At 53.7% G+C, this 25,197-nt stretch overlaps 1 protein-coding gene across 1 annotated transcript in view; it reads right to left on the bottom strand.

Annotated features, from left to right (window-relative positions):
* OLFML2A (olfactomedin like 2A) overlaps positions 1–25,197 on the bottom strand; it is a 29,513-nt gene continuing 4,316 nt past the window's right edge. The window contains exons 2-8 of the mRNA XM_045883132.3: positions 20,532–20,795; positions 13,769–13,876; positions 12,094–12,303; positions 9,693–9,942; positions 7,234–7,464; positions 5,825–6,010; positions 1–4,394 (exon numbers count right to left, since the gene is read on the bottom strand). Of these exons, the coding sequence (XP_045739088.1) occupies positions 3,790–4,394; positions 5,825–6,010; positions 7,234–7,464; positions 9,693–9,942; positions 12,094–12,303; positions 13,769–13,876; positions 20,532–20,795 (1,854 nt within the window). The 3' untranslated portion in view covers positions 1–3,789. The remainder of the gene's footprint in view (positions 4,395–5,824; positions 6,011–7,233; positions 7,465–9,692; positions 9,943–12,093; positions 12,304–13,768; positions 13,877–20,531; positions 20,796–25,197) is intronic.

Here is a 25,197-nt window from a genome sequence, read left to right as displayed (position 1 = left end):
GAAATTTGATCATGTCTTTATTTAGGTATATGCCACCTTGTTGCAAAAAAGGTATTGTGGCAACTTACAAACATAGATAAAATACAATGGAGTAAAAATAAACAGATCTGGGTAAAGGTTAAAGCAGAAAGCTAGAATGAAGTCAGAGTCCAGTTGGTGACTCAGTACAATTGTTAAAAGTAATCTCAAATTTGACTTTGAGGTTCCCAGCGGCCAAAGCAAAAGAGAAAACACGACTGTCACAAGATTTCTAGTAACAGTGAGTTTGGGGCTTTGGCATAGACACACACCTGGTTCAAATCTTGACTCTACTACTTGCTAGATTCAGGACCCTGAGCAGGTTGCTTAACTTCCCTGAACTTGAGGTTCATCACCTGTCAGGAGGGAAAGCAATGCCAACCCTGGGGATTCCTGGGTGCATCAGTGAGAATGTGTGTCCAGGTGCCTTCTAGCTCTGGGAGGGTGCTGCTTGGGTCCTCAGCTGCCCTTAGTCCTCCCTAAGCTGTAGGTCTTCAGCCATAAAAGGGAGTTGACATCTGTCTCCTCTGTCAGTCCCTACCCTGCCCAAGCATGCAGCATGGAAGAGGCTGAGCCAGATCCCAACAGGCCTCCCTAACTCCTACCCAGGCTGTCTGACAACCATCCGGTGCTGTGTTCTCCTGTCATCAGAGTGGTTTCCAATGTTGTCAAGGAGAACATGACGCTTTGGAACACAGAGGCTTTCAGGAACACTCAAATGATTCCCAGGAAAACCCCAGCCTCACTTTCTGGGCCGCCTCCAAGGCAGAGGCCCCCTTCTCTCCTCCGCAGACAGAGCAAATTAAATGTCAAGGCCTAGAAATCTCTAGGGGGAATCCAAGGCAGCAGCCCAAGCCCCTTCATATGTTCAGAACACCAGAGACAGCTTCCTTTGCCTTCACATCCAAGGTCAATAAGAAACGCTGGTCCTCCCCAGTCCAGGTCCTTTCTTATTTGAAGTACCTGTGGCCAAATGCAATAAAGTCCATGACAGAAACCCATCCCTGCCTCCCATGAGCAATGGAATCAATTCCAATTGTCTTAGAATTTTCTTTTCTCTGTTAACTTATACTTGACTTTGTTCCAAATGTGATTGGAGGCAGTCTTTGGCTTGGCATTCAAGGCTCTTTACAGGCTGACCCCAACTTCCTTCTTGGGTGTCCTTTCTGGATGCAGCTTGTGGCCTGGTGACACTTCTGGAGCTGCCCTTGGAGTGCCATGCAGTTGGCAAACAACATGGACTGACCAGCCCTCAAACCCCGATCTGCCACAGACTAAGCCACGGTGTGACCTTGGGTAAGTCCCTTCACCTCAGTTTCTTCATCTGTAAAATGGGCACATTCCAAGTATAGACCTTCCCTGTTGTGACGAAGCAAGAATATGCACCCTGCATGCGTGGCCCACTTGATGCTCAGTCAGTGGTGATGCTTAGATGACCTGATTTTGAGACCTGGCTCCCCATTTAACTGCTTTCATGACAAGTGACCCACGTCTGGGCTCCAGTTCGACTATCTGTAAAGTGAGGAAAATAGCTACCACAAAACCCCACACACTAAGGCCTGAAAACAGAAGGGGCTTAGTGAAGGCTTGGAGGCTGCAGCCTGCATCACCGCCCCCCCAAAAACAATTTTGCTCGTCCTTCCATTTTCCCAAATCCCATCCTTTCTAACTTTCCTTTTTCTCAACTACTGAGCAAGAGGAGTCTGAACACTTCTCACATGGTTAGGCTGTGATATCATGAAAGACACAATCTTGTAAAACCCACACCCAGGGCCAAGGGAAATGCAGCCCCCTGAAGAGACTGTTCGGTGGAGCCCGCCGACGGTTGGGTGGGGGAGGCTGGATGTGTCCACCACTATGAGTCAGGCCTTGCTTGGCTGGCTATCCTCATTCCCCTCTATTTCAGGGGTGAGTTCAGCTTAAACAAAACATCACCTGACCATGCCCGAAAGAGACGTCTTCTGCACAAAATGCTTTTCCTTACACTCTTGGGTATGCAGCTGGGTGTCCAAATATACAGATATGCAGGAGTTGGCATGGGGACAGATGAGGGGAGCAGGGTCAGGGGGTGGTGTAGGGATCAACAGTAAATACTCTCAAAGGTGTTGGGATGGATTGGGTCCTTGGGAGTCTATGGCCTTCCCAGGCAGAGCTGCCTCTAAGCCGGAAGAATAAAGGAAATAGACAAAGCCCTTCTGGAAGATCAGCTGTGTCCTGTTCCCCAGCATGGCCCCAAACTACTCTCTAAACCTCTCTGGGGGCTTCTTTCTCCTTTGGTGAAACAGGGAGTTAGACTGGTGAACTTCCTAGCTCTGAAAATACTACCCAAAGCAGATGAGGGGAAGGCTTTAAGGTCTATGTCCTATGGGCTGCCTGGGTCTGAGGCTCAGGGGGGTCACCAGCAGCACCAGGAGAGACGGCCCACCTGTGCATCCTCAGCCCCAAGGCCCGGGTTCAGGGTGGTCCTGGCACCAATAACTCTGAAGCCTGGAAAAGCCTGGTCCACACACCGCCTTCTCCTTCCTTCCCAGCTTCCATCCTCTAGCACCTCCCTGCAACCATTAGGTCCAATTCCTCCCCTGGACCCAACCGCTCAGATCTCAAATCCCCCCCAGCGCCCCCCCAAAATAAACCACAAAAAATCTGCTGGGTCATTCCACCAAATGACCGGGTCAGGACTGACAAGGAAGAGGGAATCTGTTTCATCCTGGCACCACCCCAGACCTGTCCAGGGTCTTGCTCACAGCAGACCTGAAGGTATCCCTGAGTACATCTAAGCTGTGGGTTCAAAGGTCCAGAGAGAAAGGACAACATGGACCCCAGGCCCCAGGGCTCTGGGAGGGGCTGAGGACAGGTCCCATGGCCTAGGTATGTAGCCAAAGCCGGCACTTCTGGGTGGAGAGGGGGCCTCAGGGCCTGGCCCAGCTCCCCACCCTGGTAGAGTCGGGTCTGGCAGGCAGCTGCCGGCGGCCTTCTCAGCTGCTGCTGCAGAAACAAATGACAGCACTGAGGAGGAATAAGAGAAAATAAACATGAATACAGAGGGAGGGGAACTTGGAACAGGGGCTGGTATTTTTCCTCGGGGTGCGGTTTCTGCTCAGTGGCTGGGTGACCATGGAGGTTTGGAATGTGGTTGGACAGAGGGTGAGGGGGGGTGGGGGGTGGCCAAAGGCAAGGAGCAGGAACATTAGCCAGGGGCCTGAAGCCCAGGGCCACCAACAGTTCAGCCAGAACGGGGGCCGGGGGTGGGACGCAGCGTGCCACATAGTGCGGAGATTCCCGAGGCCTCTGCTTTTGAATGGCCCCGGGGGTAAGGGAGACAGAGTTGAGAGAACAAGAGAATCTAGAGGAGTAGGGAGAGGCCTGGAGGTGAAGGTGAGCACAGTCAGGTCTCCTCATCTGTAAAACGGGGCTGTTGTGACGGCATGGCCTGCCTGATCCAAACTGAGGCTATTCAGGCAAGGGACATGGTCTCTCTGGGCCTCAGTGTCCTCATCTGTTAAATGGGCTTAATTATCCCTACCTCCGGGGGTGCTACTGGGAGGACTGAATGGGTTTGTGCATGTGAAGCTCTTGGCATGGTGCTCTGCAAGTGGAAGGGATTATTAATCCACTGGGTGCCAAGGAAGCTTTATCCTGGCTGCGCCACGTGCCTAGCACCTGCCCCGGGCCTGGACCCCCATCAATATGTGCTGACGGAGCCCCCTGCAGGAGTTGCTGTGGGGGAGCCACGCCCACGGCCACTCCTCTTCTGTGAGCGCCGGTCCCGGCTCAGACCACGAAGTGGAGGGTGTAGGTGAGCTGGTGGCCGTTGTCCCAGGCGTACAGCATGCGCTCCTTGGGGTTGTAGTCGATCTGGGTGGTGAAGGCGTGCGCGTTGAGGAAGGGCAGCTGCGGCCGGGCGTCAGTGCCTGTGTGCGTGTCGAAGGCGTAGGCCACCTGGCCTTCCTTCTGGTTGTACGTGTCCACGGCGTACAGGATGCCGCACACCAAGAAGCAGTTCCCGTAGGAGTTCCGCCGCAGCCGCGTCCTCCACGTGGTCTCCCGGTGCATGGACAGGTCGCCGGGGTCCAGGCGGCTCAGCACAATCACCTCGGGCTGGGCCTCGTCCTGGTCATCCGCGGCGGGGTAGATGACCCACAGGCCGCTCTCGTCCACGGCGAAGTCGATGTCCGAGTGGCCGCGCCACTTCCAGGGCGTCGTGTCCTCGTAGACCACGTCGGGCAGCAGTGCCCAGGAGGCCACGAAGCGCTGCCGCAGGTCGTACTTGATGATGTTCTTGGTGAAGGCGCGGTTGTAGTAGAAGGCGCCCTGGAACACCACGTGGCCCGTGCCGATCCAGCTGTACGGCAGCTTGTACATGTTACTCCAGCGGCCTGTGTGCGGGGCAGATGCTCACACCGGGGCCGGCGCGCCGGCCAGGCCACCCGGGGCTCCCGAGTGGCCCAGCAAGCAGGGGAGACCGAATAGGCTATGGGCTCGGAGCTGGGCCAATCCTCTTACCCCCGACCACCGCGAAGCAGGTACTGTCAGCATCCCCCTTGCCAAGGAGGAAACAGGGTCAGAGGGTTCAAGGTCACCCAGTTATGGAATGGCACAGCCGGGATTTAGACAGCCCCAGGGCTCTGTCTCAGGGCCTTTGCCCAGGCTGTTTCTTTTGTCTGGACTGCATTCCCAGTCCTGTCTGCCTGGGGAATGCCTCCTTATCTTTCAGAGCCCTCCACCAATACTACCTCCTCCTGGAAGCCTTCCACCACCTCCCCGGGCTTGAGTGAGGGCCTCCCCTCTGGCCTCCCATCACCCTGCTCTTGGCACTTTTCAGTGGCTTCCTCCACAGCAGCCTATGAGCCGCCTGAGGCAGGCATCAGGTCAATTTTGGACCTGGCAGAGGAAGGACTTTGGCTGTTCCAGGCCATACCCGGTGACTCCAAGGCTCTCAGGATAAATCCAAACTTCGATGTGGCTCCCGAGGACTGCCTGAGCCTACTCTCTCCTTATGCTTCCCCCACCTCCCTTCTAGGCCATTCTGCTTCTCATTGCCGGGCCTTGGCACACACTGGGCCTTCTGCTTGGAACACCCGGCCCTTTCCGTTTTCTATGGCTTCTTCCCGCTCTTCCTCCAAAGCTCAGCTCAACATCACCTCCTCCTCTGGGAGGTCTTCTCTGATGTCCAGGCTTGGGTTCCACAGTCCCTTGAGCTTTCCCTCAAACACTACACTGAAGTTATTTCCTTAGGTCTTTGCCTCTGGCTTCAGACCGTGCATTTCTGGAGGGCGGGTGAGGCCTAAATGACCCCTCCCCCATCATGCCCCAGATCTGATAACCAAAATTCTGCCCTTCCCTGCCCAGACTTGCAGCTCCTCTAAGGCCTGGGGCTCTGCTCTCCTGTAAAACAGAGTACTGACCCCACCCCCCATAGAATTATGAAGCTACCATGAGCTGACGCACATGGCGTGATTAGCACATAATAAGTACTCAAGAAGAGGACACCCTAAGTGTTGTTCCTCTTGACAATAAGTTACGCTCCTGAGGGCAGGACCTTGCCCATCTTGTTTGTTGCTGCATTCCCGCTCCTGGCTCCATGCCGGCACATAGGGGGTGCCCTCAGATGCCCCTCACTGGGGTGGCTGATCATGTGGAGCTGGACCAGGCTGGGACATTCCGGACCACAGGAAAGCACAGGCACAAGAGGGCCCAGTCTCCGTGGGAGACCCTCCTCAGGCTGCCCACCCCCTGCCAGTCTCCGTGGGAGACCCTCCTCAGGCCGCCCACCCCCTGCCCCCTTCCCAACTTCCAGCTCTCCAACCTTGCTTGAAGTTTTCCAGATTGCGGAACTCCACCAGGCTGTTCCCGTAGTAGTAGTTGGTGACGTAGATCCTGTCGTCTTTCGCAGCAGGGTCCTTCATCCAGGCTCCCTCGTGGCGCCCGTAACTGTGGTGCCTCACGGGGGGGTCCACGGCCCGCAGGGTGCCCTCACAGCTCGTCTCTCTGCCTGTGGGGGGCAAGGGGAGCAGCACTCGGTCCTCAGCCCCACAGGCCCCGGAGCTGGAGCAACAGTCCAGGAACGTTATCTGGGTCTTACTTAAACCCCTCCCGATATTTTGTTTACAGCCTTTTTTTTTTTTTAAGATTTTATTTATTTATTTGAGAGAGAGAGAGAGAGAGAGTGCAAGTGGGGGGAGGAGGGCAGAGGCAGCAGGAGAAGCAGACTCCCCGCTGAGCAGGGAGCCCGATGTGGGGCTCGATCCCAGGACCACAACCTGAGCCGAAGGCAGACACTTAACCGACCGAGCCACCCAGGCGCCCCATATTTGCAGCCTTTTTTCCCCTTATGATCAAAGCAATGTCTGATCAATGTAGAAAACAGAACATTCAGCAAAGGAGAATGAGGAAAATAAAAACAATGAAAAATGTCAATATCAAAAGAAAAATTTAAATATGTTGTATTTCCTTCCATTTTTTTTCTTTGTATATACAGTCATGCAGACATACTTTTAAAAACCATGGTTCTTCTGAATATACAATTTTATGTATCCTGTTTTTTCCCTCCACTGAGCAATTTCTCACATCATTAAATGGCTTTTAATGATGTGATTTCAAGGCTCTACCAAGCCACCAGACAGCTGTGCCCCAGTCCCCTCGGTGTGAGATCTTCAGATTATTTCCAGTTTTCTGATGTTGGAAATGGGCTGGGGGTGAGGGGCAGGTAAGCTGCAGCTGCTGTCCACATTGCTGATGGACCCTTGAGGAAAGATTCCTGGAAGTGGAATGCACCAGGACCGAAGTGGGGAACGGATTTAACAAGACCTTGTCGTCACAGGTAGCCAAGATACCCTCCAGAAAGATGGGCTCGATGATTTAATGGGAAAGATCTCTACCAAAAGACACAAGCCAAACGTACAAATGTGGACAGAAAAAAGTAAAGAAGTGGGAACAGTTGCTGGATTTGATGATGGGATTCTAGGTGACATGTTAGGAAGGATTTGTTGAAAATACTACCTGTTTTGACTATCAGTGTCCTCAAGCTTTCTACAAAGGATCAGACAGTAAAGATTTTAGGCTTTCCAGACCACATACGTCTGTCCCGTATTCTTTTTTTCACAACCCTTTAAAAATGTAAAAACCGTTCTTAGCTCAAGGGCCATAGAGAACCAGGCTGCAGGCTGGATCTGGCCCATGGGCTGTACCCTGCTGACCCCTGTGAGGCTTACTCACCTTGGCTTGGGACATCTGGGTGTGAAGGTGGCTCTGTGGGCTGGGGCCGGGCGGTGGGAGTCAGGGTGGGGGTGGGGACAGGGTCGGAACTGAGAGTGCCAGAGGCCAGGTCCGCTCCCTCTGAGGCCCTGGGCCCAGCCTTGTCATGTTCCGCTGAGTTGGGCTCCGGTGACCTGCCCTCCACCCTGGGCGGCCGCTGTTCTAGCCAGGAAGTGCTCTTGAGGGCGTTGTCTGCGGAGAGAGGACCCTGTGCTCACGTCCCGTGCGGCTGCCCACGGTCCTCCCCAGGCCCGCCCACCTGGCTCCCAGCTCTGGGGCCATGGCAGAGAGAAGTGGGGAGGCCCTGAGGAGTGAAAGACCTCCACAAGTGGGCGGTGGGGAGGCTTTGTGGTCAGCAGACCGGCTGCAAGCCCCCCAGCTGAGTGACCTCAGCCGAGTCCCCTGCCTTGGTGGGCCTCAGCCTCCCCTTCTATGAAACGAGAGTCATAAGGTCCACCATGTTAGGCTGTTGTGTTGATTAGAGGAAAATGTATACACATCATTTGCCCAGGTCCCGGCATGCATGAGGTGCTGAACATGAGACCCCTTCCCTCCTAAGTGTCAAATACTTTGTCCCAATTCTTTCCCGTCCCAGATTCAACTCTAGGAGGGAGACACCCTCGCTCCCATTTTACAGACTTTTTTCTGCTGGTCCTCTCCTCTGGAACCCAGCCGACAGCTCCTCTCACCCAGCATTTGCCACTTTAAGCAGGGAGGGGCAGGGGCAGCCAGCCTCCCGTCACCTCTGGACCCCAGGTCTCTGTCTCTCTGCCCCCTCACTCAGCTCCTATCTCTGATCTCGAAGCTTTCTGGGCAGGCCCCCCCGCCCCCATCTCGCTGGCAAAGCCTTTGCTGATGGGATGACTTTTTCAGCTCCCGTGGGACCTGTCTGGGGCCATCTCTGGGTCATCCCTGACCCACACACTTGTCTGGGCTGGGCTGGATGGGGTCTGGGTAGGAAAAACAGGAAGATTCAATGCCACACAGCAGGGGACAGAGCTGGGGTGGGGTCTCAGGCTGGCTCTGTAGCCCACTGAGCTGGGTTCCTGTCCCACCAACTTGCTGTGAAATCTGGAGCCAGTCTCTTCACCTCTCTGAGCTTGTTTCCTCATCTGGATCAAGTCCAACAGGGTCTGTGAGAACCCACAGAAAACTGTGATGCCAGGGACAAAGGAAAGGGGATGGTGTGGCCCCCAGGAGCTGAGGCCCCTTGATGCCAGGACAATTACCTGACTTCTCTCATTTTCTCTCCCTGCCAGCCTTCCTCTTTGCATAGGGTTTAGCCAGGCCCTGTTGTAGGGCAGCCCCTGGGGTCTCTTGGGAATGGAGCACACCCTTTGGCGGGGGTGGGGGGCTGGCCTTGGCAGCCTGCCAGGGCCAGGGCCTTGTTCCCACGGGCCTCGCTGGCAGAGCCAGCTGCTTGCAGCTGTCCTTGGGCAGTGCCCAGCCAGGGGTCAGAGGTGCTGTACTGTGGCCAGGAGGAGCTAGCAGGCCTCACAGCCAGCAACTACCCCCGGGGGGTCTGGGAAGAGGCCCCTGAGCCTTGAGAGGCCAAGAATTTAGGGGGGGCTCTTGAATTCCACCTCCTGGCCCCTTGGACATGGGGTGGGCAGAGGGCCTCACTGAAGGAGGTGGTCAGCAGGATCCAGGGTGGGGGAGCAGGCTTGGGACACCTCTCTGGGGCATGAGAGGAGAGCAGGCGTCTGGGGAGGGCCTCAGAGGAAGAATCAGGAGCCACACCAGTGGGGACGGCCTAGAACTTTGGGTACTCCAGGGACTTTTGTCTCTTGAGGGTTTGGGTTTTTTTTTTGGTTAATTACTTGGTTGCCCTTCAGTGTGATCCCCCATGGATTGCAGGAAAATTTCATATAGGACTCTGTGGGCTCTCCTTTGGGAAAATAAGAAGTGGGAGGCCATCCATTGCAAGGCTACTCTGGAAATACGAGGTGCTCTGAAGACCCCCTAACACTTCCCAGAACCCTGGCCTGGCTCCAGCCCCTGGGGATTCCCACCCCACCTGTGGCCGCTGCCTGGTCATGGGTATGTTTTTTCCCACTGGACTGTGAAGTCTATGTTAGGCAGAGTCTCTGGGAGATATGGCATGTACATAGTGGACCTTCAGCAAATCTTTGAATGAAGAAGGAAAAGTCCAATAAGGGCAGAGATAGCGGAAAATACTGGAGAGGAACCGAGTGGCCCTTTGTGTTGATTCAATCATTTCATCCCCAACAACCCCACGAGGGGTACTATCTCATTGTGTGGATGAGCCAAGGGCACCAACAGGTAACCAGGAGAGCTGAAATCTGGGGCAGTTTGACTGTAGAGAAGACACTGGATCCCCGCAGGTGATCCTTGCTTGGGATGCAGCCATCCAGCAGCAAGCCCCCACTCCGCCGGGGTCCAGTCCTCCGCCAACTCACCGGCCACGGCCTCAGTCACCTCCTTCCCGCCCGCCTTGTAGTAGGTGATGCCTCGGATTATGGCCTGCTGCTGGGTCAGGGTCCGGGGCTTGGCTGTGGGTTGGGGGAATCTGCTCTTGCCGCCCTCCTTCCTCAGCTTCTCCACCTTCAGCAGCTTCTCCTTAGGAGGTTTTGTGAGGCCCCTGTCTGCAAAGGTCTTCTGAACGTTGACGTATTTGTTGTTGTCTTTGCCTTTCCCTCCAGCTGTGTCCTGAGAGAGAAGGGAAATCTCAGACTTAGGGGCGGGGGAAGGGGTGTTGCGGGAGGTCATGGAGGCTCAGCTTCGCGGGGGGGCTGGAAGTGGTCACGTTGCTCTAGGCCCTAGGTGTCAGGTGCTCGTGAACTCACAGCTTTCCTCCCATAGTGGCTACATCCATGACTGGGCCGTGCCTCAGTTTCCCCACTCAGCTCTCCAGCTCCCCTGCAGGCTTGAAGCCCAACCTGATAGGTTAAGTTCCTGTTCCATTTCCAAACCCCTGCATACTCACCCCCGGGGGTAGATTATAATGGTTAATTCCCTAAGGAGGTAGCTGCTCAGGAGGTCAGCTTCTCATCCCTGTCTCTCTCTCGCTCATGGGTCTTTCTTTGTGGGCAGGGGCGAGGTTCTCAGGCTCCAAGGCAGGGTGATCAATCCATCGCAGTGTGCCTGGAACTTTCCCAGTTTCCGCACTGAAAGTCCTGCGTCCCGGGAAACCCTTCAGTCTCAGGCCAACTTGGACGGTTGGCCACCGAGGCCATTGTCCTTAGCGCATGCAGTTAGTTTCTTTCTTTCTTTCTTTTTTTTTTTAAGATTTTATTTATTTATTTGATAGAGAGAGACACAGCGAGAGAGGGAACACAAGCAGGGGGAGTGGGAGAGGGAGAAGCAGGCTTCCCGCGGAGCAGGGAGCCCGATGCGGGGCTCGATCCCAGGACCCTGAGATCATGACCTGAGCCGAAGGCAGACGCTTAACGACTGAGCCACCCAGGCGCTCCCAAGCATGCAGTTTCTAATGTCCTGTAGATTTCATTCTCACTTCCTCTTAAAGGCCTCTGCTGCTCACTTGGCACAAGAACAAAGGCCCTGTGACATCACCCACTGTCAAGCAGAATCTCCAGGAGATACAGCAAGTGCAGTCTCTAGACCTGCCGTGCTGTGGCCCAAACAGCATTCATTTGCGCCTGTGGACTTGACACGGGAACGAGCAGGAAGCCTGTCCTGGGCCACAGGCACCAGGCTTCCTCCACGCTTTATCAGCAACGAGGCGGTCCCGGCCGCAGACACAGATGGGCACAATGTCAGCACAACATCAGCACGGGGGGCCAGGAGGTGGGAGAGGAAGAGCCCGGGCTTGTCAGTCACGCAGATGCAGGTTCCAGTCCCGGCGCGGCCACCCTCTCCCCACGGGGGGCCTCACTCTAGGCTTCCTCATCTGCCCAGCGCGCAATGATTGTCCCTCCCTTGCAGGTGGCTGTGGGATTAACTGAGATCATGTCTGTGAGCAAGTCAGATTTAGACTTTAGAAATCAGATTTAGAGGCTGTCAGGATCCCCCACTCTAAACCGCAAGGCTGCTGTGGGGAATGGAGCGGCTGTGTCCTGCCTGAGGGTGACTGGCCTAAGGGGCACAAATGACACTGAAATCCAGTCTGTACTCCCATTTGCCAAGCCACACCCCCTAGGGTGTATCTATCATAGGAAGGAGCCTCTGTCCAATTTGCCCACCTATGGGGGGCTTCTCTGCATTTGCCCAGAGGGACAGCCTTTTAGGCAATTTTCGAGAGGAGGACCTTTTACAAATGTGCATAAAGGTGTATTATAGATCTTGGGTGGCTCTGCCTGGTGTCCCTGCTCACTCTGTGCTGAGCTTGAACACGGAATGTCTGGGTGTTATGCTGCAGGAATTCTCCACCCCAGATTGGGTTGATGAAGTGGTGTTAGTCTGCAGGGTCCCCAAGGCATTGCCCACCTGCCCCTGAGCAGGCAGGACCCGGCCAGGGGCCCAACCACACTAGGGGAGGCTCGAAGTGGTTTCGCTGCAGCCAACCTGGTTTCCCAGGGCCAGGCAGGGAGGGTCATCTCTACAGTTTTGTCTCTGCTAGTTTGGGGATGGGAATGAGAACACCGCCAGATGCCTTCCTCAGCAAACAGAGCCCTCAGCTGGATCCCCACATCTGTTCCCAGCTTACCTCTGTCAACGGTGCTCGCTGCACTGCAGGCCCCTGCCCCCCACCCTGTCAGGGACTCTCCAGCTGTGCTAGCCCTCAGCCCTGTCCTGTGACCCCAAACCCCCACCCGGCTGGCCCTCGGGACTGAGGTCCTGGCAGACTGTGTTCCCAAGCCCACCCACCTTCGGGCCCCATCGCCAGGGCCACGGCCTCACCTGAGCCTTGCTGGCAGGGCCGGGTGCTGGGGCAGCGGCCGAGGCCGGGGCTGCGTCCTTCTGCAGCAGCTGGAGGCCCAGGCTGGAGAGCTCCTTCTTGATGCCCATCATGATGGCCGAGTGATTCTCATAGCGCTTCAGCTGCTCGCTCAGGTGGCGCATGCTCTCCTTCACTACCTCGTTCTCCCGGCTCAGGTTCAGCTTGACGTTCTGTGGGGGCAGGACTCCAAGGTCTTTCTAGCCTCCTCTGACAGCCACCCCCCATCCCCCTGGAGGGGGACACCCCAGCTTCTGCCGTCAGGCTTCAGGGCCCAGGCTCCTGAGCGGGGCCCAAGGGGACAGGTGCTGCGTGGTGGCACTCACAGCCACGCGTGGATAAAGCGTGCTGCCAAGAGACCACGTAATGATCAATGATTACTAAAAAGTGAATGAGTGATGTTGTTCCTTTGGGCAGAGGGAGTCAGTTCCTCCCGAGTGAGGCTGTTTTCTCCACCTCCACCCAGAGTTAGCAATAAGCCTATTTTTTTTTTTTTAGAGTTATCATTTAGTGAACAGAAGCAAAGCACAGATAATGCAAAACAGAAGATAATTAAAAAATCATTTCTTTGTGGCTTCGGAAATCATTTCTGATTTGTTCCAGCCACTGCAGACATACTCTCCAGATCGTCTGGCTCTTGGTTACATGACGTGAGTTAACATTTCCTAAGATTAGAGGAGGAAGGGTCACAGGGGGATAACTGCAGAGCTAGCGACAGGAGAGTCCGGCATCTACTAGGTGCACAGAAAGTACTGGTGCATGGTAGAAGTCCAACAACTGGTAACCTTACTCCCATGCTGGCAAGGGCCTTACACCTAGGAGATACACACCAAACACTTCTGGATAATTCAAGCCACTGTGACCCCAACTTTGGGGAGAGTAAGGGGTTAATCTCCCACCCTGGGGCACAGGATGCCCAGGTGCCCCCTCCCTCCGGAAAGGAAGCTGGGAAAGGAAGCCCCCACACCCCGCTCCTGGCAGCTGCATGTCCCCAGGCTCCCAGCAGCCTAGCAGGGGCCGGATGCAGGAAACAGGCGGAGGCCCGGCCCGTGCCAGCAGAGATGCATGCCAGCAAACCTTGAACCTGCAGCCTGGACCCCCATGATTGCCCAACTCTGTCGCTGCCCTCAGGGGGCAGTCCTGGCCACCTGCCTAGCCCTCTAGCACATCTGCACTGACCAGAAGACGCTCGGCCCCTCAGCCTCCACTGCAAGTGGGGCCTGGGCCAGCCATGCTGCCTTAAGCCCTGCCCCAGTGAGCTTGGCCAGTCCTGCACTTTTATGTGGCATTTTATGTGACCGGTGGCCTTGGAGTTGTGTCATGTGTGAGTCCTGGTCTTGGTGGACTGAGGGCCACTGCAGGTTCCTGCCAGCCCCCTCCACATCCCTTTCAGACAATCAGCTGGTGCCTCAGTTTCTCCACCCAGCCTTCCAGCCTTCTGTAGGCCCATGAGCCCCAGTGAGACCCCTTTTCCAAAGTCCGGACCCAGAGGCCTGTATCTCCCTCTCCCAGCTCCCTGCTGGACTCCAGTTTTCAGCAGCCACCAATGTAAGGCAGAATGGCCCAGGCCCGTTCCGGCACAGCCCCTGGCTCCCAGTGTTGACCCAGCCTGGCTCCTGGGCAGAGCTCTGCCCTTACCTCTTCCAGCGTGTTCATCTGGGAGGCCACCTTGTGGACATAGGCGTGCACTTTCATCAGGTCCATGCTGTACAAGGTGCCCTCCAGGAGATCCACCATGGACTGGAGCTGCCCGGGAAAGGGTGAGGGGTCAGGGCAAGGGCAGAGCACAGGATTAGGCACAAAGGCTGCAAAAGGAGCCCCACCACTTGCAATGGCCTGCGTGGGCCCTCGGCACCCACTAGACCCAGCTTGCTAGTACTCATCGTGGGAAAAGCCACAGATTCCATCTTTTGAGCACTTACGACACGGCAGGCCCTGTGTAAAGGGCTGTAATGAGCTGTTTCACTTTGTCCTCGTGACAACCCCACGAGGTGTGTAGTGGACACTAAAGGAGATCAGTCTGCATGGCCTGGGATCCCTCTTTCTTGTTTCTTGTGCCCATACCTGGTTTCCATGTGCCTTTATTTTTATTTATTTTTTTAAAGATTTTGCCTATTCATTTGACAGAGAGAGACAGGAGAGAGAGAGAGAGCACGCACAAGCCGGGGGAGCAGCAGGCAGAGGGAGAAGCAAGCTCCCTGCTCAGCAGGGAGCCCGATGCGGGACTCGATCCCAGGACCCTGGGATCATGACCTGAGCCAAAGGCAGACGCTTAACCGACTGAGCCACCCAGGTGCCCCGTGTGGCTCCTTCTTAACAGCCTGCATCTGTGACTCTTCCAAGAGATGCTGTGTCCCCAAACTGCCTGGGAGAGTATGTCCTCCTGGGGCAGTCCTTCGGCAATGCCTGACAGGTGCAGGCATCCAAAGGCCCAGCTCCCTAGCCCCAGTGGGGACAACTGAGCTGTCATTCACACTCCGCGTCCCCTGGGGCTGATGCTGATGCTTGGCCTGAGATCACATCCTATTGGGCTTCCTTCTCCTCCCACCTCCACTTCTTTCATTTTGGTACCAGCTTCTCTTGGGAACTTTTTTAAAATTTATTTATTTGACAGAGAGACACACAGCAAGAGAGGGAACACAAGCAGGAGGAGTGGGAGAGGGAGAAGCAGGCTTCCTGCTGATCAGGGAGCCCGACGCGGGGCTCGATTCTTGAGAACATTTTCATAATAAATCACTGCAACACTAATCACTTGCCTCAGAGTCTGCACCTGGGGACCCAAACAAAAACAAGGTTGGGACAACTATTTTTTTTAAAGTAATCTCTATGCCTAACGTGGGGCTCGAACTCACAATCCCAAGATCAAGAGTCATGTGCTCTTACCCACTGAGCCAGCCAGGCGCCCTGACAAGGTCCAGACAACTTTTATCTTCATCTTACACACAGAATGGGAAAGTGCAGCTTAGGTGAAGTGACTTGTCCAAAGCCACCCAGTTGTTAGAGGGTGGGGCTGGCAGCAGAACCCAGATTGGTATAAACCAAAACCTCTTTCATAACAAGCTTTACCATTCCTTCTTGTGTTCAGATGGGGAAACTGAGGCCAAGAGAAGGGGAGGAGCTTGCACAAGAAACAGGCCAGTGACAGATGCTGGGTCGTCCTGGCCCAGCCCCCAGCTCCTCCTTGTAGCTGCCCCTCCCCTTCCGCTCTCCCCTGCACGTAATCAGGATATGATCTTCTCTCCCGAGGGCGAAGATGCCGGTGAGGGTCAGGGAAGCCGTGGCACAAGAGGCTGGCTGGGAAATCAGCTTCCCCCCGCTTCTTGAGAAGGGCAGTTCCTCCAGCCCACCCTCTCGCATGGCCCCACTCCGAGCCCTGCAGCATTTCTCAGGGTTTGAGCAGGCCAGCGCTCCTGTCTGGCCCTGGTCAGCTATTTCCAAAACAGTTTGACTCCCACTCTCCCAGGGGTGTTCGAGCTGTTTTAAGCCAGAGAGCCTTTCTTGGAGTAGACATTAATCTCTAAAATGGAAAAAGGGAGTGGAGAAGTCTTAGGGAAGCAGGGATTGGACCTTGAGTCTTGTCTGCTCCCCTGGAACCTTGCTCAGACTCTGAAGACTTGCTCAGTACCCCTTGGGCTCTGGGGAGCACAGCGTGAGAACCATGCACATAGACTCTTACGTGCTTCGGCTTCCTTCTCTGTGAAATGAGGCCATAGTAGTGTGTGGACAGGGCTCAGCACAGAGCAGGTACACAGCAAGGGGTCCATGAATGTCAGCAGTAATGATACTATTCCAGGGGGCTAAAGGGGATCCTCCCAGCTTCACTCTGCTGCCTTCGTGGCCACCAAAACTGGCTTTCCAAAGCACAGGTTTGACCCTGGGTCTCTCCCTTGCTAGATAACTTTCATGGCTCCCCACTGCTCATGTGTGGCTTTGCACCTCCTAAGCCTGGCATTCGAGCCCCCCATGGTCTGCCCCTGCATCCTCTTTGAGCTCAGCAAATGTTTTCTCTGGGCCAGGCACTAAGGACAGTGAGGAGTAAGATAGACACAAGCCTTCATGGTCCTTCACAGGCTGTGAAAGAACAAAGTGACAGAGAGGTGCCCAGATCATTAATGAGAGAGCGCTGACCTTGTTGAGGAGCAGATGCGGATTAGTAAAGTATGCCAGGAAGGAGTCTGTTGGAGCTGAGCTCTGCAGGAAGAACACAAATTAGGCAAAGATGGCAGGAGAAGGGCATCCCAGGCCAAGGGAAGCTTGTGCAAAGAGCTGGAGGTGAGAAGAGGCATGGTGTGTTTGGGCCATGCTACTCAAAGTGCGGTCCGCAGACCAGCACCAGTCCAAGCTACTTGTTACTCATCTGTGATAAAATAATTGCAAAAAGCGAGAGTAGACTTTTATAAACTCTCAGAACCCTTTGACAGAGAAAATTTTTTAAAAGATTTTTATTTATTTATTTGAGAGAGTGAGAGAGAGAGCACAAGCAAGGGGAAGGGGGAGAAGGAAAAGCAGACTCCCCACTGAGCAGGGAGCCTGATGAGGGGCTCAATCCCAGGACCCCGGGATCATGACCTGAGCTGAAGGCAGATGTTTAACCGATTGAGCCACCCTGGCGCCCGACAGAGAAATTTTTGTCTGTTGACTCTAACAGTAAAACCCTGGACTTGTATTTTGCTTGTCTGCTTTTGTTTCATTTTTCTAATCATTCATTTTTATGGCATTTTCCAAAAGTACTGGTTCTTGTTTTTTAAAAATTAGTCTTTCACCACAGATAGGTTGAGAAGCCCTGTGTTAGAGGAACTGACAGGTGGCTAGTGGGGCTGGAGCAGAGAGAGGGCAGGGAGCTATCCTGGGCCACATCCACTCCACTTGCTCTCACCCACAATGCCCTCCTTTCTTCTCTGCCTGAGGGACTCCTACCCATCCCTCAAAGCTCAGCTCTAATATTACCTCCTCCTCTGGGTTCCCACAATCCCTGAGACATCCCTTGGCCCAGCACTAATGACCAACCGTTGGAGTCAGGAGCTGTGTCCCCAGGTGACCGGGGATTCCTCAAGGGTGGGGCCATGTCTAGTTCATGTCCAGAAGGAAAAGGAGTAAAGAGATGAAAAGCATGTACCTGCCACCGACCTCCCCCCAAAAGGGGATCTAGAATCCTCTCCCTCCTACTCAGAGTCATGCAACTAAGGCCAAATCACAGCTGGAGTTCTTAGCTTGAGGGAAAGGGCTGCGGTAGAGACAAGGGGAGGGTACAGCATGGGTGTGCCCTGCTCCCCCTCCTCCACGGGCTTCCCTTAATCTCCTCTCCTGGGGGGCTGCCCAGAAAGAGCCTCCTGCTGAGGGAGGAGGAGCCACATGTAATGGGAGGGGCCTGAGCCCTGTCTCATACTGCCTCTGCCCCCTTCTCCTCTTGGGGTTCTCTGAGTTACCTCTCAGATACCTACCCCTGCAGTATCTTCTCTTCCTCCTACACCACCGCCTGCTGAGTCAGTCCCTCCACTACCCCACTCCAGTCCGATAAGGCTGAGTGAAAACCACCATGGCTGCCATACATTGAAAAGACCTAAGGGACAACGGGCTCCAGGCTGAGAGCTGCCTAGGAACCTGTTCCATGGGTAAGGGAACATAGCAGAGAATTCCTGAGTGCAAATCTTAGTGCTGCCAGTTTCTTGCTGTGAGATCTTAGGCAAGTCACCATCCTTCTCTGGGCCTCAGATTCCTCCACAAGTAAAGCTGGGACCCTAAGTTCCCTTGCCAAAGGATTGTGGCAAGGATTAAATGAGCCAGAAAGTATGAAAAGCTTTTGTGTATCCTCCTGTAAAGTATGCTTACAATTTAGTTATTGCGAGGTGGACTTTGAGCAGAAGTTGGATTTGTTCCTATAACTGATGACTGACCTATGACCTCAGTGCCTGGAGTTTGCAGGGCCCTAGTGAGGCCCCACAGAGACAGTGAGGTCCAGGGACTGACAAGTTAAGAGGCAACTTGGCCTAAAATTCAGCCCTATGCCAACTTTGAGAATTTTGGTATGCATTTAGTTGTTATAAAACTAAAGCCGAAGTTAAATTTAAAGAAGACATTTTTAGGGGTGTCTGGGTAGCTCAGTCAGTTAAGTGTCTGTCTTCAGCTCAGGTCTTGATCTGGGGGTCCTGGGATTGGGCCCCGTGTTGTCAGGCTCCCTGCTCAGTTGGCTGTTCCTCAGGACGTTAAACATAGAATTGGAGGGCCTGGCTGGTTCAATCAGCAGAGTGTACAACTCTTGATCTCGGAGTTGTGAGTTCAAGTCCCACACTGGATGCAGAGATTACTTTAAAAACATTTCAGGGCACCTGGCTGGCTCAGTTGGTAGAGGATCCAACTCCTGATCTCAGGGTTGGGAGTTCAAGCCCCACGTTGGGTGTGGAGCCTACTTTAAAAATTTCAAAAAAAAAAAAAAACCCTTAGGGATGCCTGGGTGGCTCAGTTGGTTAAGTGTCTGCTTTTGGCTCGAGTCATGATCCCGGGGTCCTGGGATAGAGCTCCGCATCGGGCTCCCTGCTCAGTGGGAAGTCTGCTTCTCCTTCTCCCTCTGCCCCCACCCCCCCAACTTGGGCTCTCTCTCTCTCACATAAATAAAGAAAATCTTAAAAAAAAAATAAAGAAAACATTTTTAGCCAAATGTTGAAGACAATTTTTCATGGGTCTCTTGCTTTTCTGCATGTCTTGCAAGCAGAGGCATTGACTGTCTTTGTTCTAGGACATATTTTGTATAGGCAACAGCCCTGGAACACAGAGAGAGTGTTTCCCTCCAGAGTAGGGAAGGCATGCTCAGTGCCCATTGTAAAAAGTTTGGATTCTCTAAGCTTGGGGCTCCACTCCTGAAAAATACCCTAGTATGTGTGCGGGAGCTATGTAGTCTTCACTGCATCACCCCGTGGGAACTGGAGCTGGGAGAATCAGTTCAAGAAAATGTAGATACTCTGGCTGCTGTGAGTAATAAAGTCCTTTGTCTCTGACCCAGGAGGCTTGTGTCTTTTGCCAGCATCCATGAAATTGGCTGCCAACTTGTTAGCTTACAAGTAGGGTAACATCTCAGTCAATTTCACAGTGCGTGATACCAAAAAAGGCAAAACAGATGTTCAGGTGTTTGGAAGAAATTATAAGAGAAAAGGATACTCTCAAAAGACGCCAGAATTATCTAGTCCATTACAGAAAGAAAGGAGACTAAAGGTGGTTTAGAATACAGGCTTTGGATACAGCAGGACGTGGTTCAAATCCCAGCCCCACCAAGCACTGAGTTGGGCGTGTTACGAATGGCACAAAGGTGCCTGGCTCGCTGTGGGGACCGTGATGTAGGCTGCACATGCCTATTCAAGCATGGGTCCTGGGGGTAGACCCTGGCATGGGCCTGTGCTCCCCAAAGGTGGTGCTTCTTTCTGATCTGCCTATGTTGGTGGCTGGGGGGAAGGTAAGCATAAAATACATATAAAAGTATGGTATAGACCCGAGGCTACATGCCATTAGGTGAGAGTTTGGGCCAGTTACCTAACTTCTCCAAACCTCAGTTTTCTTGCCTATAAAATGAGAACAGTGATCCCATATTTCACAGAATCGTTTAAGAATTTAGAGGAAAAAGGGGCACCTGGGTGGCTCAGTCATTAAGCGCCTGCTTTCGGCTCAGGTCATGATCCCAGGGTCCTGGGATCGAGCTTGGCATTGGGCTCCCTGCTCCGCAGGAGGCCTGCTTCTCCCTCTCCCACTCCCCCTGCTTGTGTTCCCTCTCTCGCTGTGTCTCTCTCTGTCAAATAAATAAATAAAATCTTAAAAAAGAAAATAAAAAAAAAAAAAGAATTTAGAGGAACATGTCAAAAGAGCTTAGCACAACATCTGGCATGCAGGTGGTGCTTGAATATGGGACATGTTCTTATTACATTAAAAACAATAAAATGCTACAAAATTTAAAATGTAAAGAACTGTATTCAGGTGCTGACAGATGAACAGGTTTGGGTAAAATACAGAACACTGAACTAGACAATAAAATGTTATATCCGTGTTTGCTTATTTTCCGTCTCCCATACTCTACGGAAGGCATGGACTTCGTCTAGTTCCCTCCAATATCCCCCAAACTAGTGCCTACCTGGCTGGTGGTAGGTGCTCCCTGAACATAAACAAGCCTGCATTTCGCAGATACGCTAGAGCACAGGGTAAGCTAGCCAAAGAATGCCGCCTCCACCACTTACTGGAGAATGGTCTTGAGCAAGAGTGGCTTCCCCTCAGGGAGCCTCTGTTTCCCCACCTGTGAAATGGGATAACAACAGCACCTCCCCAGAGTGTGGGCTTTCCACTGGGAGGACAGCCTGGCACCAGCCCCTGCTAGAATCGCGTCCAGGAGGTGCTCCCTCCCCCCCCCCCCCCCAAAGCCTACCTTGAGGAGCTCGGGTGCCTGCTTCTTGAGCTTCTCCATCTTCCACTCGTTCTCGCAGGGGTTGAGCGAGGAGGGTGGCGCCGTGCAGGAGCAGCGGCAGTCGGTCCCCGAGCTCACCGTCTCCACAGTGTAGTAGTCCTCCACCCGGGCCTGCCCGCTGCGCACTCGGCTGCAAGCGTCCTTGCTCAGCGGCCGCATGATGCACTTGCAGCGACAGTCGGAGCCCTCCGAGGTCATCCGCACCTGCTCCATGTCACCAAACACCTGCAAGAGGGGCTCCGGTGAGCCGAAGGCCAGGGCTGCGGGGAGGAGAGGACCGGAGGAGCCAGAGGGGACAGGTAGCAGAATCCAGTGTCCCTGGCCTTTGTGGGACGGCTACAGGCGGCTGAGGAGCCAGCAGCCCTTTGGAGGAAATAGAGTATAATAGCCTTAAGGTGGTAATACCTGAAAATATTAATGGCCACCTTGAAAAACAGTTTGGCTGTTGCTCAGGACGTTAAACATGGAATTGGGGGGCCTGGCTGGCTCAATCAGTAGAGTGTACAACTCTTTTTTTTTTTTTTTTAAAGATTTTATTTATTTATTTGACAGAGAGATAGAGAGAGAGCACAAGTAGGCAGAGTGGCAGGCAGAGGGACAGGGAGAAGCAGGCTCTCCACTGAGCAGTGAGCCAGACGTGGGGCTCGATCCCAGGACCCCAGGATCATGACCTGAGCAGAAGGCAGTGGCTTAACCGACTGAGCCACCCAGGTGCCCCCCCCTTTTTTTTAAAGATTTTATTTATTTGACAGAGAGAGATACAGCGAGAGAGGGAACACAAGCAGGGGGAGTGGGAGAGGGAGAAGCAGACTCCCCACTGAGCAGGGAGCCCAGTGCGGGGCTCGATCCCAGGACCCTGGGATCATGACCTGAGCTAAAGGCAGACGCTTAACGACTGAGCCACCCAGGCGCCCCGAGTGTACAACTCTTGATCTCGGAGTTGTGAGTTCAAGTCCCACATTGGGTGCAGAGATTACTTTAAAAACATTGCAGGGCACCTGGCTGGCTCAGTTGGTAGAGGATCCAACTCCTGATCTCAGGGTTGGGAGTTCAAGCCCCACGTTGGGTGTGGAGCCTACTCAAAAAATTTCAAAAAAAGTCTTAGGGATGCCTTAGGGTCCTGGGATGGAGCTCCGCATCGGGCTCCCTGCTCAGTGGGGAGTCTGCTTCTCCCTCTCCCTCTGCCCTCCACTTGTGCTCTCTCTCTCTCTCTCAACTAAATAAATAAAATCTTAAAAAAATTTTTTTAAAAACCCATAGAATTACCAATTACCATAGGACCTAATAATTCTATTGCTAGGTAGAATTATTCTCCAAAGATTACTTCTCCAAAGAACCGAAGATAGGTATTCAAACAAAGACTTGTATATGAATATTCACAACAGCACGATTCACGACAGTCTCAAAGTGGAACCAACCCAAACGTCCATCAACTGGTAGATCAACAAAAGTTGGTATCTTCATACAATGGAATATTATTGAGCCCTAAAAAGGAATGGAGTACTGACACCTATACCATGGATGAACCTTGACAACATGATGCTAAGTGATAGAAGCCAGACACAAAAGGCCACATGTTGTATGATTCCATTTATTAATATCCAGAAGAGGCGCATCCACAGACAGATTCGTGGTTGCCAGGACTTGGGAGGCGGAAAATGGGCAGTGACTGTTTCATGGGCACGGGGTTTCCTTTGGGAGCAATGAAAATGTTCTGGAACTTAGTAGTGGTGATGGTTGCACAACACTGTGAATGTACTAAGAGCCACTGGATTGTAAACTTCAAAATGGTTAAAATGGTAAATGTATGGGCACCTGGGTGGCTCAGTTGGTTGGGCGACTGCCTTTGGCTCAGGTCATGATCCCGGAGTCCCGGGATCGAGTCCCGCATCGGGCTCCCTGCTCGGTGGGGAGTCTGCTTCTCCCTCTGACCCTCCCCCCTCTCCTGCTCTCTGTCTCTCATTCTCTCTGTCTCAAATAAATAAATAAATAAAATCTTAAAAAAAAATGGTAAATGTATGTGCAGTTTATCACCATAATAAAAGACATGAATGAAGACCTTTCATTGGACACCTACTACAGCCCAGTTTCCATGGGCATCACACCCTTTCATAATACCTGTGTACGGACGGGCTAGTTACCTCCAGCATCCTTACCGTGGCCTTCAAGGCCTATGTGAGCTGACAGCCTCCCCACAACCCTTTCTCTTGCCACTCTTTCCTTCCTTTGGGTCACTCCACTCCAGCCTCAGGGCCTTTGCAGATGTGGTACCCTCATCCTGAAACCCTTATCCCCGATATTCCCTTGGTTCATTCCGTCATGTTACTTTCCTCTGAGAAGCCTTTCCCAACTACCCACTTCCCCTTCCTCTGTCCCCTTATCTAGTGGCTTTGTTTTTCTTTATTATACCTCTTACCATCTGAAGCATTGTATCTGTGCTTGCTTATTTTTTCCCTTACTCTACTGAAGGAACCATTAGAGACCGGAACTTTGTCTAGTTCTCTCCTATACCACAGACTGGTGCCTGCCTGGCCCATAGTAGATGCTCTGTAAATATCTGTTGGATCACTGAGCCTGCATTTTGCAGACATGCTGGAGCACAGGGCTAAGAACATGGCGTCTGCCACCTGAGTGAGTAGCTGTGAGATGGTGGGCCACTCATCCTTTCCCCGCCACTCCCCGAGCTGTCTCACCCCGCCCACCCTGGGCTCCAGGCTCTTGGGACACAGCTCTTTGTGGCTCCGGCAACAGACACCCCAGGCCTCATGGCTACTCAGCTCTCACTAAAGCCACCAGGACTCAGGTGAGTTCGTGGCTCTGTTGGGCTTTCTGCCAACCCCAACGCCCGCGAGCGTCCCAGAGCCCTCTGGGGAAGGGCCATAGATACTCCATTTCTGTTCTGAGCTGTCAGACACCTGTTTGAGCCTTTGGCCTCTGTCAGACCCTGGTGACAGCTGGAGGTGTAGGAGAAATAGATTGAAGTACATTCCTGAGCTTCTCTGCTAGAGGAGAAGCCAGCAGGATGGGCTCTGTCTGAGAGCACAGAGGAAGACATCCATGCCAACTGCTCAGGGAGGGACCCCTTGGGGGACATCGCTAAGGAGAAGGGCATTCCAGGGTGAGCAAACCAGATATGTAAAGATGAGCAAAGGCCTGGCACTTGGAGAAGGTTCACTCTGGCTGGTGCTTGCGGGACCCTGGGGTGGCAGAGACCAGCTCCTGGAGGACCCTGAAAGCTGGCTGAGGATCTTGGCTTCTTCCTGGGGAGTCATGGAAGGGTTTTAAGCAGGGGAGAGCCAGGGTCAGATCTGCGTTCTGGGAAGCTCACTTGGGAGGCTTTGTGGATAGATGGTGGGTGGAGGAGGCAAGCCGGGGGCACAGAGCCCAGGAGGAGACAGCTACTGAGAACTCACGAAGTGCTGGGGAAGTGTGGGCAGTGGTTAGGCACACAGCCATGGGCCATCTACAGCTGTGTGCCCTTGGGTAGATTACTTAATCTCTCTGTGCCTCAGTTTCCTCATCTGTAAAATGAGGGTACTACTAGTGTCTACCCAACAAAGGACTGTGTGAGGACTGAGAGACAGGATACCAGGAATACGCTCAGTCTAGTGCCAGGAGCCCACAGCGTAGTCTGTACATTGTAGCCGTTATTATTACTAACAATGATCCTGAAAGGGGGTTGTTTATGTGTTCATTTCTCCATGGGGATGCAGTGGTAGATATTCTCAGCAGTGTCCTACAGACGAGACAACGGAGCCCTGGAGCCATCAAATGACTTGTTCAAGGGGATCAGAGCCTGGTGTGGATAGATTTCCAGTCCCCTGGGGGATGAGGAGGTGGGGAAGGAGGAAGCTATGGGTGGAAGCTTTGTCCTGGGCCTTCTGTGGGTGGAGTGTACTCGGGGCACCGCGGGGCAATCTGCCCCTGCCTGTGAACGCGGACAGCCAGCCTAGGGGTCCCACACATTCCTAAGATCTCGGGCAGTGCCTCAAGCCTGCTTTCTCTTCGAGACTCCTGGGCCCCCTTCCCAGCTCTGCTGTGGACCTCTAGTCACCCCCACGCACTCCCCAGCGGGTAGATGCGGTTGTGTTCCGTGTGGCCAGGCCACAGAGGCCTCCTCCTGGGGACCCACTCATCGTCCTGGCGTCCGCCCCCACCAGCAGCAGCCTCCATATCAGACTGCAACATTCCTTCTCTCCTCAGATGAGGTGCTACGTCCTGACGGGGGCAGCCAAGGCCCTGACACGGGCCAGGAGCTGGAAGAGGGCCTCTGCGCCCAGCCCCAGCTGCCAGGAGCCTAGGCGAGGCCCTTCCTCCGGTGATTACTGGAGCCCGTGGTGCTTGATTGGAGGCCGCAAAGCACCGCGGTGGGGAACCAAGCCCAGACTCCAACCCCAGCTCCTCCATTCCCCTGCGTGGCCCTGACCCCTCTGAGTCTCTGCACCCTCCACTGCAAAACGGGGAGGACGACGGTCTTTGCCTCACACGCCCGACCTGAGGCTGAAATGAGTCCACGCGCACAGAGCAGCTGTCACCAAGCCTGGCACAGAGTCACGGCTCTTTAGGTGGTGCTTGCTATCCAGGTGGCCGCCCAACCCTCCCGCAAGCCTCCCTCATGTCGGCGCGG

Source organism: Mirounga angustirostris, unplaced genomic scaffold (genome assembly GCF_029215605.1).
Source record: "Mirounga angustirostris isolate CCGP_5_RB_7025 unplaced genomic scaffold, mMirAng1.0.hap1 SCAF_15, whole genome shotgun sequence".
Classification (NCBI taxonomy): domain Eukaryota; kingdom Metazoa; phylum Chordata; class Mammalia; order Carnivora; family Phocidae; genus Mirounga; species Mirounga angustirostris.
Note: the sequence above shows the minus strand (reverse complement) of the source record. Positions and strands in the feature narration are given on the sequence as shown.